Source organism: Ambystoma mexicanum, chromosome 3q, assembly GCF_040938575.1.
Source record: "Ambystoma mexicanum isolate Mex_15411 chromosome 3q, UKY_AmexF1_1, whole genome shotgun sequence".
NCBI classification, from domain to species: domain Eukaryota; kingdom Metazoa; phylum Chordata; class Amphibia; order Caudata; family Ambystomatidae; genus Ambystoma; species Ambystoma mexicanum.
The window spans coordinates 478,059,692-478,075,014 of record NC_090926.1 but is presented as its reverse complement, the minus strand read 5'-3'; the positions used below and the strand labels follow the sequence as shown (position 1 = coordinate 478,075,014).

At 48.7% G+C, this 15,323-nt stretch overlaps 1 protein-coding gene across 2 annotated transcripts in view; it reads left to right on the top strand.

Annotated features, from left to right (window-relative positions):
* The first annotated feature begins 1,103 nt into the window (after positions 1–1,103).
* The window catches only part of GABRB2 (gamma-aminobutyric acid type A receptor subunit beta2), a 1,186,575-nt gene continuing 1,172,355 nt past the window's right edge, over positions 1,104–15,323 (top strand). Inside the window, exons 1-3 of one of the 2 annotated variants that reach the window (XM_069654272.1) lie at positions 1,104–1,386; positions 1,586–1,677; positions 2,603–2,670. In XM_069654272.1, coding sequence (XP_069510373.1) covers positions 1,307–1,386; positions 1,586–1,677; positions 2,603–2,670 — 240 coding nt within the window. In that variant the 5' untranslated portion in view covers positions 1,104–1,306. The remainder of the gene's footprint in view (positions 1,387–1,585; positions 1,678–2,602; positions 2,671–15,323) is intronic. The other variant, XM_069654271.1, reaches the window with a different exon arrangement.

The following is a 15,323-nucleotide window of genomic DNA, read 5'->3' as shown; positions in this document are numbered from 1 at the left end:
TGTGCTCTGAAAAGTGCACATGTGATCTATTGAAACAAAGAGGTGTTTTGTTTCGTGATGAGACTCAAACATGGGAGCAGCCGCAGTCCGGGGTACACATGAGGTCCGAGGCCAAATACAACTGAAAAAGTAGAAAAGCCGCGGTGCCGTCCCTTGGCCCCGCCCCCAAATGCATCTGGACAGTCACGTGGTCGCCAATGCGCCTACAGGTGTTGGGTGCAATGCAATCATGAACTTGCTCTAGCTCCAAGATTCATTGGGAACAACGACGAATCTGCTCAGCGTGTTCTATATGCCGGCGGCAGCGAACCTTCTCTCCAGCATGAATAATGCATTGGGCGCAACAGAGCATGCACTGCTCCCAAATGCACCGTGGACCGTGATGCACTGTGCACTGCTACCAAATATAGGAGATACACTGCCCGAGGGTTACATCATCCCACCCACCTCCTAGCTTGGGGCGGGAGAGAGGAGGCACTCGCATCAGTTCCCGAATGCGTTGGGCTCAAATAAATACAGTATCTCTGCAAACCTGACACAGCTCCTAATTTAAAGTCGTTGACACTAGGCACTACGATCTTCTCCCGAATGATTTGGGTTCAAACAACACATTCGCTTACACCACCTGACGCAGCGCCTTATTCAAAGCGGCTGAAACGAGGCACTACGATCGGTTCCCAAATGCCATGGACGCAAATAATGCATCGGCTCCCAAACGAAGTGGGGACCGCGACGAAATTGGCGAGGCAGCCACATGCGCATGGGGCGCACGATGCACCCCACCCTCCTCCCAAGCGCAGTGCGGGCCGCGCAGTGATGCCTCACGCCCCATGCAGGGCTATGTGGGCAGCATGGTCACCGCTGGCATCCCAGCGGGTTCACCAAGATATCGTGCATCCCAGCCCGGCGGATGGACCGGCCACGGAGACGTGCGGTGGCGGCATGCAGCCCCCGAGGCTGGCCAGACTCCGATTATGCAATTCTCTGGCACCACAAGATGCCCTACTTGACAGCGCCCCATCCCCATGCGAGGCGACCCACCGCTAATACATTTCCCTGCTGCCACGGGCTCCGGTCTTCCCCTTTAATTCCCTTTCCCCTACTCTGTGCAAGAGGAGAGAGGGAAAGATGTGCTCCCTCTCCTCCTCCATCAGCAGCAGCCGCCGCCGCCGCCACCACTGCTCCTTTTGATGTTGTGCCGAGGCGTGCGCATGCGCCTCACATTAGAATTACTGCACTGGCCAGAATAAGTTGGATCTCTTCTTCCCTTCGCCGAAACCCTTAAATCATATCAGGAGCTAAAGGCATGTGGAGAGTCCGGGGAAAGGGCCACGCCGGCGTCTGGTCCTTCCTCCCCTTGTTCCTGGCAGTGGTGTGTGCTCAGAGGTAAGTGGATGAGGGCTGCGAGGGGGGGCCGCAGGAGGAGGAGGAGGTGTGTGTGTGGGGGGGGGGGGGGTGGGGGGATCATTGTATCACTTTGCATTGTAGCAGGACGCCGCTGCTCCAGGAATGTGCAGGCGGCAGATCTCCTTCGGCAAGGGGCCACCATGAGGAATCACGCTCTCTTCCTGCTTCTCTTCCTCAGCGCCAATGAGCCCAGCAATATGTCCCTGGTGAAGGAGACCGTGGACCGGCTGCTGAAGGGCTATGACATCCGCCTGAGGCCGGATTTCGGAGGTAATCTTGCCGGGGTGCGAGCTGCGAGAGAGAGAGAGAGGAGTTCTTCATGTGTGTGTGATTTTGGGAGGGGTGCTCGCCTGTCGCCTTTTCCCATTTCATGGGAGTTTGGCTTGCTTAATGTGCCATCCGGTGCAGGCGCCACTTAACGCGATTGCATGTTGATCTACTGGAAAGGAGGCTGATTTGCGCCTTTTCCAGATTGGAGCCGTATTATTCTTTTGTTGTGTCATTATCCTTGTTTAGCCGATTGCCTGCATGTTTTAAGCCTTGCGTGTGGATTGTGCGCAACGAGCCCCTTTCGTTTGTCCCTAATCGGCGTTAACAGGCGCTCACCTTTCCGCTGAGTTCCCGCGAAGAACATACCTGTCGGTCCGCGATTAAACGGCTGGCGCTTTACCCCCTGCGCGCCCCCTCCTGTTAGCGGTGAGGCTGATGGTGATTGAGTCTTACATGCCATGTCTGCCCACGAACACCCCTCTCATCCCATCGACCACCAAATGACCCCGCACCATGATGTTAGCAGCCATAACTCTTAAAATAGAGGCATGTGTGCGGTCACCGTATGCGCTATGCATGGGCCAGGCACAGTGAAGCATGTGGGGGTGAGGGGTGAGGGGTGTTGGTCCATACGATATTGCACAACAGCCCTGCTTGGCATTAGCCAGCCTCTCTGCACACACTCTGCCCAGATGGCGGCATGGCATGGCGTGGGTACGTGTGTGCCTGCGGTGGTGGTGTCCGAATTCTGTGTGGGCTGTGCCTCCCGGGTGCATGAGGTCCAGCGGGACGACGCACGCTGCATGTGAAGTGGGCACCTTTCAGGAGCCGGCCATTACTTGGCATGTCAAGTGGTGATGGCTCTGGTAGGAAACGGTTAAAAGTTCTTGGAGGTCTCATTGAGAACCATCTTGTCGGTTTGCAGGTCCCCCTGTGGCTGTTGGCATGAACATAGATATCGCCAGCATAGACATGGTCTCCGAAGTTAACATGGTAAGTATTATTTTGTTTTCGTTTTCTTGCTGCCTAAAATAAATAAATAACTAAAACTATATATATATATATATATATATATATATATATATATATATATATATATATATATATATATATATATATGGAAAATGTATAGCTGCTTGTTTAGGCACTGTATGAAATACTGGTGAAAACACAGTTGGTTGCTGTTGGCATAGAAAGGCAGGTGAAGTGGTGAAAATATCCACCATGCCTCCCATCTGGGCAATCAATGCCAGCCTTTTCCTGGAGTTCTAACATTGTTTTTAATTACAACATATATAAACGAGATCACCACTGCTCACCCACCCCACCCCCGCTTCACAGCTCGATAGAGATGGCATTTAGACAACATCAGACGCCAATGTCGTCTAAAAGGACGAATTAACAATAGAACACACGCAAATAATACAGTGAACTCGAATGACGCGTGCAACTTGTTTTGTACACAAAAAAGGGGGTGGGGGCACGCACTTGGATGGTATTCAATAATCAAACACATTAATCGGCAAAGTTCAGAGGTGTTTTCTGATTGAGCAGCTGTGGGCGGGACGTGAGTCACGGTGCCAGCGTGCTCAGAGCGTGTGCTGGGTTTATTGGCACTCGAGCGCTCTGGCGTTCACTTCAGCTCAGCGCAGTGTGCAAGCAGGCGCCTCACCCTATAGGCTGCGAGTGTTGTAAAAGAGAGCTGTCTTCTTTCATGCAAGAGCGCCCCCTACCGACGCCCGCGGCGCACTGCAGCGCCCAGAACGCCGTGCCCGCGATGCACACACAAGCCGCGATTCCCAGATGAGCCGCGTGATCAACGAGAGACTTGGGCGATTGATTTCCGCACTTTCCGACGACTGGAAAACAGAAATGAGCCGGCAGCAAGAGCAATCGTCTGTAAATTCCCCCCAGCCAGCCATTTGTCAAGGCCTGCTTAGGTGCCACCCTCGTCATTCCCGAACGCTACCGGGTCACGATTGCTTGCATCTGGTGGCCTGGGGTTTGCGACAGGTCTGCGGAGACCGTTAATGCTGATGTTTAATGGAATACAATAATAACGTCTCCCTAGAATAGGCCAGGAATCACATTTACATCGGCCACAAGAAAGCATATTGGCCCATTTCCGTCGCCACTACTTTATTGCGGGGTACAACGTAGCTGTGTCTCTAGAATCTATGTTAGTGTACGTGTAACACTGACTGCGCTACGCCTGTCTCCTCTTGGCTGGTGTGTGCTGTGGGCGGGGGCGGCCTAAGGGAAAGTGGGGAGAAAGCGCCTCTACATGTGTTTTTCTGTGTAAAACGCAGCCCACAACGGGAGTGTGTTCCTTCATTTAATCTTGTTGAACTTTAATGAACACCTCATGACTCCAGTGGCGCACTCATTCGCTGTGTGTGGTGTAAATATTGATGCGCTGGATCCATTGGTGAACTCGTGAAGGCTTTGTATGAACCAACTTTCTCTCTGTGAGGCACGCTTTTTCGGTAGGGCTACAACACTGCTGTGAAAAAAAGACCTGCTCGGGGTTGTTTGTACGTGTTCAGCCCTGTTGCCAGACACAAGCGTGATAGTCACTCAGGCCACGCCATGGAGGCTCACTTACAAAGGGTCAATTTTGTATTTTTTTGCCCAACGCATAAACACGTGGTTACCAGTCTGCTTCCAGGCATTTTTTTGAGTTCGACACGCAGAAGTGACACGGTCTGGAAACTTGACGGAAGCTTCTCGTGGAGTGGAATATTCTAGCCATCACGTTTCAGACGCCTTGAAGTGGCCTCTTCATTTTTAACACCGCTAGGTCTTAGTAGACAGTGGGCCTGATTTACAGAGCCCTTTTCAATGGCGTTTTGCCATTCCAAAGTGACCAGCAAGCAAGAATCCCCCAGTCAGCGCTAAAGCAGCGGGCAGGCACAGCTGTTGGCCGCTTTGGAAATGGCAGTAACCGGCCACAACTCTGATGTGACCAAGGGCTGGGGCTGGATTATAGTGCACTTGAGCATGCGCAGATGCAGTTCACACGTGAGAAATGCAATCAGCAGCACTGCAAACGCAGGATGCTAATGTTATACGGCCCCCACAAACTACACTGCACGAGGATGCCTTAAACGTGCACATTTTGGATTAACTGCTGCTCGTAATTAGGTAACACGGTCCGACATTTTATAAAACAACCTATCAGCGAGGCTAATGTGCAGTGCGCTTTTCCGATTGGAGGAACCTGTACAATGTAGATCCCTTATGCATTTTTGGACTGGTACTAACGCAGATCCACACATAATTGTGAGCTTTCTCATAAATGGCACCACCCTTCTCCTACATGTATCTTGCACTTTAATAGGACATGTTACTGAGGCTGGTGTCCATCATTAGGTGACGTGCACAGGGTCTTGCTGGATCACCCAGCGTGGTCAAGTAGGTCCTCTGGCGTTATTACTCGGGTACCTGGCCCCCATAGTCTATATCACCCGGTGGACCACTGTACCTCTACTGGTGCTATACTCCAGACTTGTTTGAACAGTTCTCAGTCTTCACAGGGAAACATCAATTTCTGTTCTGCCTTCATATGTTTAGCATGTGTGTTCCAATCAGGTGTGTTTCTCCTATCCTAGGCCTTTCGAATGTTGTTTGCAGGCAGCTCCGTATGCACAATTGTGCCGAGTTCAACAGTTTAAGAATTGTACTTAGAAGTGCTGAAACATATACGTATAGTAGTCATACACCAACTGGCAACATTAAAGATCACAGGTCTGACCTGTCTTAAACACCTGAAGAAAGCATCACACGCTCCTTAGTCATTAAGCTCACGTTTGTCTAAAATAGTTGTTGTGCAATGTTTGCTCTTTCTGTTTTTTGTAAGGTCCAGGCTTTTGGTGTGGAGCTTGACCTTTCCAATATGGTCAAGAGCAGGTCTAGGGCAAGGCAACATTCTGCAGGCGCCCAGGGCATCACACACAGAGAGAGTGGCGCGCACATTGTTCCCCCGCACCACAGAGTTTGGGAAGGCTCTGGTTGGGAAATATTCAGCCCTGATCCTATCATGCAATCTCGTGTCCTCAAACATATCTGCGAGAGAGATTCCCCCACCAATAGGTTCACCCCAAATCTACTCTGCTTCCTTTACAGTCCCTCTATGCATTCAGTAGCCCGTCTGATTTGCCGCCCTGGGAACTGTACCCCTATCTCCAGAATGGTCCATCAACTTCACTGGGTGCCTTGGAACATCTCACTCGGTTCCAACTTAGTTGCCTTGTTGTTGAGGCTCTTCACCTCCACCAACCAATCAGTAGACAGAAAAATCCCAACCACTGGCTAGAGTCCAGCCTACACAGAGTACAGACCAGGCTTGCCTCGTGATTCCTTTAGTAAAAAGAAACGCACTCCAGCGCGGCTTAGTAAAAAGAAACGCACTTCAGGCGGGATTTTCTGTTGCAACCTCTACTTTTGGGACACCATTTCATTTCCCCCCTGACTTTACCACACCCTTTCTCAAGTCTCAGAAGGAGCCGAAGACCTGTCTATTCTCTAAGCCTGAGGACCTGATGGATCGCAAGGATGCTGAATGCTGGGAACCTTAGTTTGATGTATTGCATTTCTTGGTTATAGTCCTGTTGTGTCTCTTCTGGTTTGCACATTCCTGTGTCTACCACCTGTGGCAGGGCCTGCGCTACGCTAAATATGGCAAAATACAATAAATAATAAAGCTGAAATAAGATATGATTCTTCAAATTTTCTTACACATTCCCAACATAGGAGGACTCCACAAGCATGTAGAACTTTGCATGTGTATTTATCTTTATTTTAGTAATTCATAATTAATAGTCAGCCACACACAGAAATGGACTTGTCTCCCATGAAGAGTAACATATAAATAATGCGCAATATTAATGCATTCACATTTCACAAATTGATATTTCGTTTTTTCACTTTTTCATGCATTTGTAACATAAGTGTATTTGTAAAGCGCTGTTCTCCCCCGTAGGGGCATCTTGGTGCTAACAACAGGTGTTTATTGTAACCCAACTTAATGGTACTCATTTTATCGACCTCAGAAGGATGAAGGGATGAGAGGACCTGGCAGGATTCGAATCTGTGACCAGAAGCTCAAACAGAGGTCCTTGTAGTGGATGCATTAGTCCACTGAGCTTCAGACCCTGCATTTGCATGGTGGTGAAGGGGAACACATCCTAGTCTGCACTTCTGTCCCCCCATTCCTCTCCACCATAAAAATGCAGCAGCATTTTCCCCAGCATGACGTGTTAATGCTGGCGTAAATGCTGTGGTTTCCTGTGTAAGCTGCCTGCTTCTTTACACCAGCAAAGAAAACAGGCGGAATCCTCAGAATTCCACTATACGCTCTGCCTGCCATGTGCAGATGGCAGGCACTGCTGCCTCGCTTTGCACTGCGGAGTGCAAAAGGCAGGCATGAAGGCAATGTGCCTCCACTTTACACCTCCCTCTTTTACACTCCAAAGTTCAAATGATAAACATCGCGCACAGGGGACCTATTTGCACCTAAGTGCAAAGGTAAAAGATCCCCTCTACGTAATTTATGGGGATTTTGAATATGAGCCCCAACAAATCTGTGCGAAACGCTGGGAGGAAACCATAGTTGGGGTAGGGAAAGTCGAGGGAGACAGGTTGTTAAGTAGGGTTTGTTAAGTAGGGTGTGGAGCAAACAGCGGTGGCTGCCGTCACAGCATGACTCAACCCAGTTTGCTTTCTTCCTGCATACTACTGAATCCTTCCACTGATACAAGTTCAATTTTGCCACATGTTTGCACCAGGGCAACAATTGCTCTAGTGCACATTCCCGTCGTTTCAATGTGCATTTGCACTGGACAAGTGTTTCTCGGAGTGCAAGTAGCATGCAACGTAGCAGTGAACCCCAGCAGAGCTACTCGAATAGGTGCCATGATGGGAGTACATTGAAATGTCTCATATACAGGTGCTTCAGCAGCAGACCATGATCGATTAGGAAGGGCTCGGGCGACATATAAATGCACAACCTGCAAGGGTCCCTGTAGTTTTGATTCAGTAGATACGGTATTCTGAAAATGAACAAGAAGCACCCAGAGAGGTTTCTGGCTTTCCTGGTGCTCTGCTTCAGATGTTTCCTTAATGACCTAGGCTTCCAAATGTAATGAGGAGACGGCCATATCTTTACTAATGCTTTTGCTCATTAGCGTTACTTCTTGAATAAGAGCATTTTGCTTTGCTAGTAGGCTTTCACAGGCGACTACCCATTGCCAGAGATGTCATTTACTGCCCATTAGATCTGTCTGTTTTGTGTTGACAATACCAGCTCTCATGCGATGTGTTTCTCGTGTGTTCCTCTAGAGCTTGGATGATGTACATGTCACAAAACACAGCTCCTAAATCTGTACAATGAGATGTAGAAATAGCGGCACTTCACAAATGTGATTGTTTAATAGTTTGAGAGATCACTGTCTTTGCCCAACGAAGACATGTTTGCAGTGACCCCCCTGCCTTCGGATGTATGACATTAGCGCTACCTGCAGAACATGTGCATGTGCGCCCACACGTGGGATGCCCCTGCCTTCTGAAATTACACTGCCCCAATGAATCTGATGCCCACCTCCACCCGATGAATGATTATGACCATCCCATGCTCTTCCTTGCTTGGGCTGGGTGAGCGTCCCAAACTGTGACCCGCACAAATTCACTGGGCAGCGAATTACCACCTCTCGCACCCTCATAAAGCATTGTTAGGCAGAAACCTGTGCAGTTCCCTTGGGGACCACTGCAAAAGATTTAAGACTACAGGTATAGCAGTAAACCCACTTGGTAGCAGTCCGCACCACCCAGATTTACCTGGTAGCTGTGGCTGAGCAGTCAGACTTCCCTCAAGAAGAGTTAGGCAGTATGTAAAGTATACACAATAGGTACTCAAATACAATAGCACAAGCAAACACTGACCAGAGCTTGGTTTCAAAAGTATATAGTTATTTATTTATTAAACACACATAAGTTGAAATCACTCTAGCAAAATATAGTAAAAACACTTCAAACACAGTTATAATGAAAGCAGTTCCAACCCTTACTCCTATCTAGACAACTCTAAGTTAACACCACATAATTAAAACAGAGGTGAGCGCTTAACGTTAGATGACACTCTAGTAGGTTCAAGAAAGGGATAAAAAAAAACCAGAAATGGGTTAAACACACCACTCTAAGGTCCAGAACACTTGCAATAGGCTCAAAGAAGCACAAAGTCACAGGTGAGAAAAAGTCACTAGGCAGGGCCCACTCTTAGAGTAGCCGGAGCGAAAATGTGCCCAAGATCACACTGTTATTAGGGATTCAAAGTCTTGCAAAGAGTTAGAAAGAGTTTAGAGTGGCTTAGAAAGTTTAGCCAGGGTGTCCCAGGCACTCCCAGGGTCGAAAGCCGGGGGCTAAATCTACCCCGTACAGTCGGTGGCAAGGGAAGCCAGGCGGAACACGGTACCTTAAGCGGAAAGGATCCTTCAGCGGTGGCAGTTGTTCCAGGCAGTGGCAGCAAGGCTCGACGTCGGTCAGGCGAGAAGAAGTTCTCGCTGAAGAGCAGAAGAAGAAGGTCGTTGCACTGCCCGGGAAGAAACCAGCCGCGGAGTCCTCCGGTTAAAGGGTTGTACCGACTTTCGCGGTTAGGGGTAAAAGTGTGGTATTCCGTTTGCCGGGGTGCTTGGCACGGGCAAGGCGGCCACGAGATACCTCGAGAAGCGAAAAGAAGGTGAAAACTGGTTGTCCCCACCAGTCAAGGGAAGGAGCCACTCCGTTAAGAGTTCTCCTCGGTCGTTGGGAAAAGTGGTGAGACGGTTCAGCAGGGCTCCACCGGGTGGTGTCGTCGAAGCAGGTCGGCTCAGCTCTTCCCTCGTCGGATTCTTGGTCCTGTGGCGACTTCTGAAGTTCCAGTCCCCAAAGCCCTGCTTTTATGCAGCAAACCCCCATTCACCCAGCCTAGCTGTCACTCAAACATGCTAAGTGGTGAGCCGGCCGGCTCACCACTTGGGCCAATCAGGACGGAGTGCGACTTGAGTTACCAAGGTAATTCAGTCCAGGGTGCCTAAATCCCCCTCCACCCCTCCTAAGTACCCCAGACAGAGTGGCACCACTTTGGAGGGCTTCTGTGGAGAAGCCCGCCAAAAGTGGAACAAAGGGCTCCACTTTGGGTCAGAGTTACAGAGGCGAACGCCAACGCCATTTTAGAATCAAGTTTTGGCAAAAAGTCCCAACCGGAGTTATAATAATAAATATATAAACCGGCGGTATGTTTAAGGCTACCGTAAATAAATAATTAAATGTGTTAGCCTAAAACAATGGGAAATCCCATAGGGAAATATTCGCGGTCGAATATAAAAAGTAGTTTCCACTGCCACCAGCCAAAACTCGATCAGGGGGGACGGAGACGTGCCCCCTCGACTAACAGACCCTGGGGCAATCGAATTGCCCCAGCCAGTACGTCCACAATATGATGGTTTGTACTGGTTCTGTTCAGGATTCAAGACTAGCAAAGTCTTTGGTGACTTTACATGCCCTGGGAGACAGTAGTCAGTCCCAGGGTATGGAGTCTATGTTGGGGAGTCCCTAGGACACCCCTGGGTCACGGCACAGAGGGTGTTGTGTAACCCATATCACAAAAATACATGAGGCCCTATGGAGTAAAAGACCCCATAGCCCATTCAACACAAGGTTTAACCAAGAAAACACACTTCAACATGTCCAAGAGTGAGGGTAAAAGAGTCTCACTCTTGGCAGGAGAAAAAAAGAAACCCCAGAAATCCAGCAAAGCTGCTGGGGGACTCACTAGGTAGGGAAATTCAGCCTAAACAGAGAATTCTCCTTAACACTCGCCCCCCCCAGACTAAGGGACAGGAGGATTTAATCCACTCCTGGATGAACCTCATACCTCTAGTCGATGATATACATCCTAGAGAGTCCATCAGCATTTTGATGGTGACACCCTGACCTGTGCTCAATGGTGAAATCAAACCCTTGCAGGCAGATTGACCATCTCAATAGTTTTGGATTTTCCCCTTTCATTTGCATTAACCATCTCAAGGGTTGGTGGTCAGTCTGAATAACAAAAGTAGAACCATACAAGTATGGCCTAAACTTCTTCAGTGCCCACACAATAGCAAAGCATTCTCTTTCGATAGTTGCCCACCTTGTCTCAGGATCCTTCAGTTTCCTACTGATGAAGCAAATGGGGTGCTCCCTACCCTTCTCATCCAGTTGGCTTAGAACTGCACCTATACCTACATTGGAAGCATCAGTTTGTACAATGAAAGGTTGGTGGTAGTCAGGAGCTCTCAATACTGGAGCTTGGCAAAGAGCTCTCTTCAGTTTTTCAAAGGCCTGATTGCACTCCTCATTCCATTTTACCTTTTTAGGGAATTTGGGAGAGGAGATTACATTCAGTGGAGAAGCTATGGTCCCATAGTTCTCAATGAAATTCCTGTAATATCCAGTGAGGCCTAGAAAAGCTCTCACTTGGGTTTGAGTAGTTGGTGTTGTCCAATTTTGCACAGCTTCAATCTTGCTGGGCAAAGGCCTTATTTCTCCACCTCCTACCTCATGTCCAAGGTAGACCACTTTACTTTGACCAATCTGGCACTTACTGGCTTTGATTGTCAAATGGGCCTGTTCCAGAGCCTGCAACACATGTCCTAGGTGGTTCACATGTTCTTCCCAGGAGTGGCTGAAGACTGCAATGTCATCCAAGTATGCCATGCAGAAATCTTCCATCCCAGCCAGAACTTGGTTCACCATCCTTTGGAATGCGGCAGGTGCATTTTCTAGTCCAAAAGGCATGACCTTAAACTGGTACAAGCCAACTGGGGTTGAAAATGCAGTTTTCTCCTTGGCATGGTCTGTCAGGGCTATTTGCCAATAGCCTGACGTTAGGTCAAATGTGCTGAGGTACTTGGCTGCACCAAGTTTATCCACCAACTCATCTGTCCTGGGCAAAGGGTGGGCATCAGTCTTGGTGACTGCATTTAGAGCTCTATAGTCCACACAGAATCTCAAGTCTTTGGATCCTGCCTTTGGTACTAACACAACTGGGCTAGACCATGGACTGGTAGAGGGCTCTATTACCCCGAGATCAAGCATCTTCTTGACCTCTCCTTTGATGTGGGTTCTGATATGTTCTGACATTCTGTACCCTCTGCTTTTGACTGGCAGACAGTCACCAGTGAGTATCTCATGCTGGCCCCAAGGGGTCAAGCCTGGTGACAGTGAGAACAGGGAGGCAAACTGATTTAACATAGATTTGCACTCCTCTTGTTGCTCAGGTGTCAGGTCTGAAGAGAGATTGACTCCTTCAACTTTTTCATCTAAAGGCACACCTCTGAGGAGATCAGGGAGAGATTCACTCTCTTCTTCCTCTGCAGCTGAAGCTAGAAGCAAGGCTCCTACATCAGGCCTGGAGATGTATGCTTTTAGTCGGTTGGTGTGGAAGACTCTAGGAGCTTCCCTGGGTCTGCCCAGATCCACCAGATAGTTGACCTCTCCAAGTTTTCCCACAATCTTGAAGGGTCCCATCCATTTGTCTTGCAAGGCCCTCTGCCTTGTTGGAAGCATAACTAGAACTAGCTGGTCTTGAGTAAACTCAACCATGTTAGCCTTCTGGTCATGCCAATGTTTGACCAGAGCTTGACCAGCTTTCAAGTTGTCACTTGCTTCTGCCATCATGTGCGACATTCTCCTCCGGAGACCTATCACATAGTCAGTCACTCTGACTGGCTTGGGGGGAGGAGCACCTTCCAATCCCTCCTTAATCAGGGCCAATGGACCTCTGACTGGATGGCCATAGAGAAGCTCAAAGGGAGAATAGCCTACTCCCTCCTGAGGGACTTCTCTATAAGCAAAGAGAAGGCATGGCAGTAGAAGGTCCCACTTTTTCTTAAGGGGTTCCTCTAAAGCACCTATCATGCTCTTCATGGTTCTGTTAAACCTTTCAACCAACCCGTTTGTCTGAGGGTGGTATGCTGTTGAGAACTTGTAAGTAACTCCACAGGTTTTCCACATGGCTTTCATGTAGTGGGACATAAAGTTTGATCCCCTGTCAGAGATTACTTCCTTAGGAAACCCAACCCTGGTGAAAATACCAAGGAGGGCCTTAGCCACAGCCGGAGCTGTAACAGTCCTCATAGGAATTGCCTCAGGGTACCTAGTAGCATGGTCTACTACAACAAGTATAAACCTGTTGCCTGAGGAGGTTGGAGGATCAAGGGGACCAACAATGTCAATCCCTACCCTCTCAAATGGGACTCCCACAACTGGGAGAGGCACTAAAGGTGCCACATTCTTGGAACCAACCTTACCAGAAGTCTGGCAGGTATGGCAGCTCTTACAATATCTATCTACTTCAGCCCCCATCTTTGGCCAATAAAAGTAGAGTGAGAGCCTTTCCTTGGTCTTCTTGAAACTCAAGTGACCAGCCAAAGGTATCTCATGGGCTAGTTGTAAGAACTGTTGTCTGTTCTCTTGTGGGACTACAAGGCGTTTGTAGTCTCCAGGTTCAGACTCAGTCGGTTCACTGTAGAAGAGGCCATCTTCCCAGTGTAACCTATACTTCCCAGGCTCTTGCCCATCAGCTTGAGAAGCTGCCTGGTGGCGGAGACCTTCCAGAGTTGGACATTCTCTTTGCCCCTTACGAAAAGCTGCCCTGCTAGGCCCACCTTCTGCCAGTAAAGACTGCAGCTCAGGATGGTCCTCAGGGTCCAAATCTCCAATAAGGTTGGGGCCTCCTTCTAGCTCTTCCTCAGAGTCTAGCTCAACCACACAGGGTTGTACCTCCCTCTCAGCCTCAGCTGGAGGTGGAGTTACAGGTGTAACTTTGGACAACCTAGGGGAAGTCCTTGTTGGAAGCACTGGAGTGCTTGCTGCTGGCTTTTTCCTAGGAGTCTTGGGTTGCCCCTTTGCTCCTGATCTGGTTGATACTGCAGTAAGTTGCTCCAGTGGGAGAGGAGTGATTTCTGTCATCATCTCCTGAGATAACCCTCTCAGGGTTTTCTCTCTTGCAGGTTTTGTGAGCTCCTGTAACCTTTTGCTAGGGGGTCTGGGGGTATGTGACACAACTCCAAGAGCTTTGAGGTCATTACCCAACAGAACCCTACCTGGCACTTCACATTGTACACTGACAGGTATTTTTACAGCCATATCATTACATTGGATGAGAACTGGTAACTGGGGACACATCTGCACAGGCCCACCAGCTAACTTGGTGAGGCATTTGGGTGCCTTAGCAACATCCTCTGCCTTGAAAAATGATTCATCCACCACAGTTATGCTGGCTCCAGTGTCCCTAATGGCAGGAGTCTCCTGACCATTCACCTGGACACTGTCCTTATAATACTCTTTAGTATTATCTGGGATAGAGTTATAGACATCTAAATTCTGTTGTTCCCACAACCCCAGAGAGACTAAAGAAACACTAGCTGAGACTCCAGTGGGTTCATCAGCTAGTAATAGAAAGTTTCCACTTGCCATATGTACTTCCTCTTCTGGAGCGAAGGCTAAGGAGGCAAGCTGGACCCCTGAAGGTTTACCCTTACATCTGGGATCTCCTTTCACATGGTCAGTAGCCTTACAAACAAAGCATGAGCCAAAGGCTCGCTGGAATGGAGGCTTGTTCTGACCTCCTTCTGGTCTGGGACCAGGAGGTACACTAGCCTGATTTGGTTTCCCTTGTGGCTTACCCTTATAGTTTTGTTTGGGGCCCTCTTTGGAATTTGTAGTATTAGAATTCTCTTTGGAGTCCTTTTTGGGCTGTTTCTCCCCATCCTTCTTCTGAGTGACCCCAGAATCCTTGTGAGTGGCCCTGTTGGCAACCCACAAGTCAGCAGCCTTAGCTAGTTTCCGGGAATCTAATTCCCTGGAATCAGCCAAGTGTTGTCTGAGCTCAGGAGAGCAGGCATCATAAATAGTCTCCAACATAAACAAATTCTTCATACCTTCATAAGTGTTCATCTTGTAACCCTTAATCCATCCCTCTAAGTTTTTCAAACATTCACTCACCCAGGTAGCCCAAGGGGTACCATCATGCTTTTTGAGGCTCCTAAACCTCTTAAGATACTGGGAAGGGGTCTTCCCAAACCTAGCTATCAAAGCTAGTTTCACACATTCATAGTCCTTCCTATCCTCCTCCCCCATCTCCATTACCACTTCAGTTGCAACAGGGGGAAGCCTAGAGAACAACCAGGTGAGTAAGTCATTTCCTGTGATGTTCTGGAGCCCATGATTATATTCAAACAGAGACAACCAATCCAACACATCCAACTTAGGCTCATACATACCAATCAATTCTTTAGGCATCCAGGGTCTTTTAGGACTGGAACTTCTAGAGGAGCCAGAGAGAGAAACATTCTCAACAGATAATTTCTTCATTTCTAAGTCATACTTGAGCTCCATTTCCCTTAGCCTTAGTTCTTTGTCAGTTTGAGCATTAAGTTTCTTATACTCCAATTCTAGTTTCATTTTCTCCAGTTCAAAGTACTGAGGACTAAATGTGGGACCTGGTAAAGGTCCAGTAGGTACAGCAGGTAGAGCAGGCAGAGGCCTAGGGGGGACAGTCACAACAGCCTCACCCTCCTCTTCTGACTCTTCCTCAGAATCATCAACATTTTGCTCCATGTTAACTT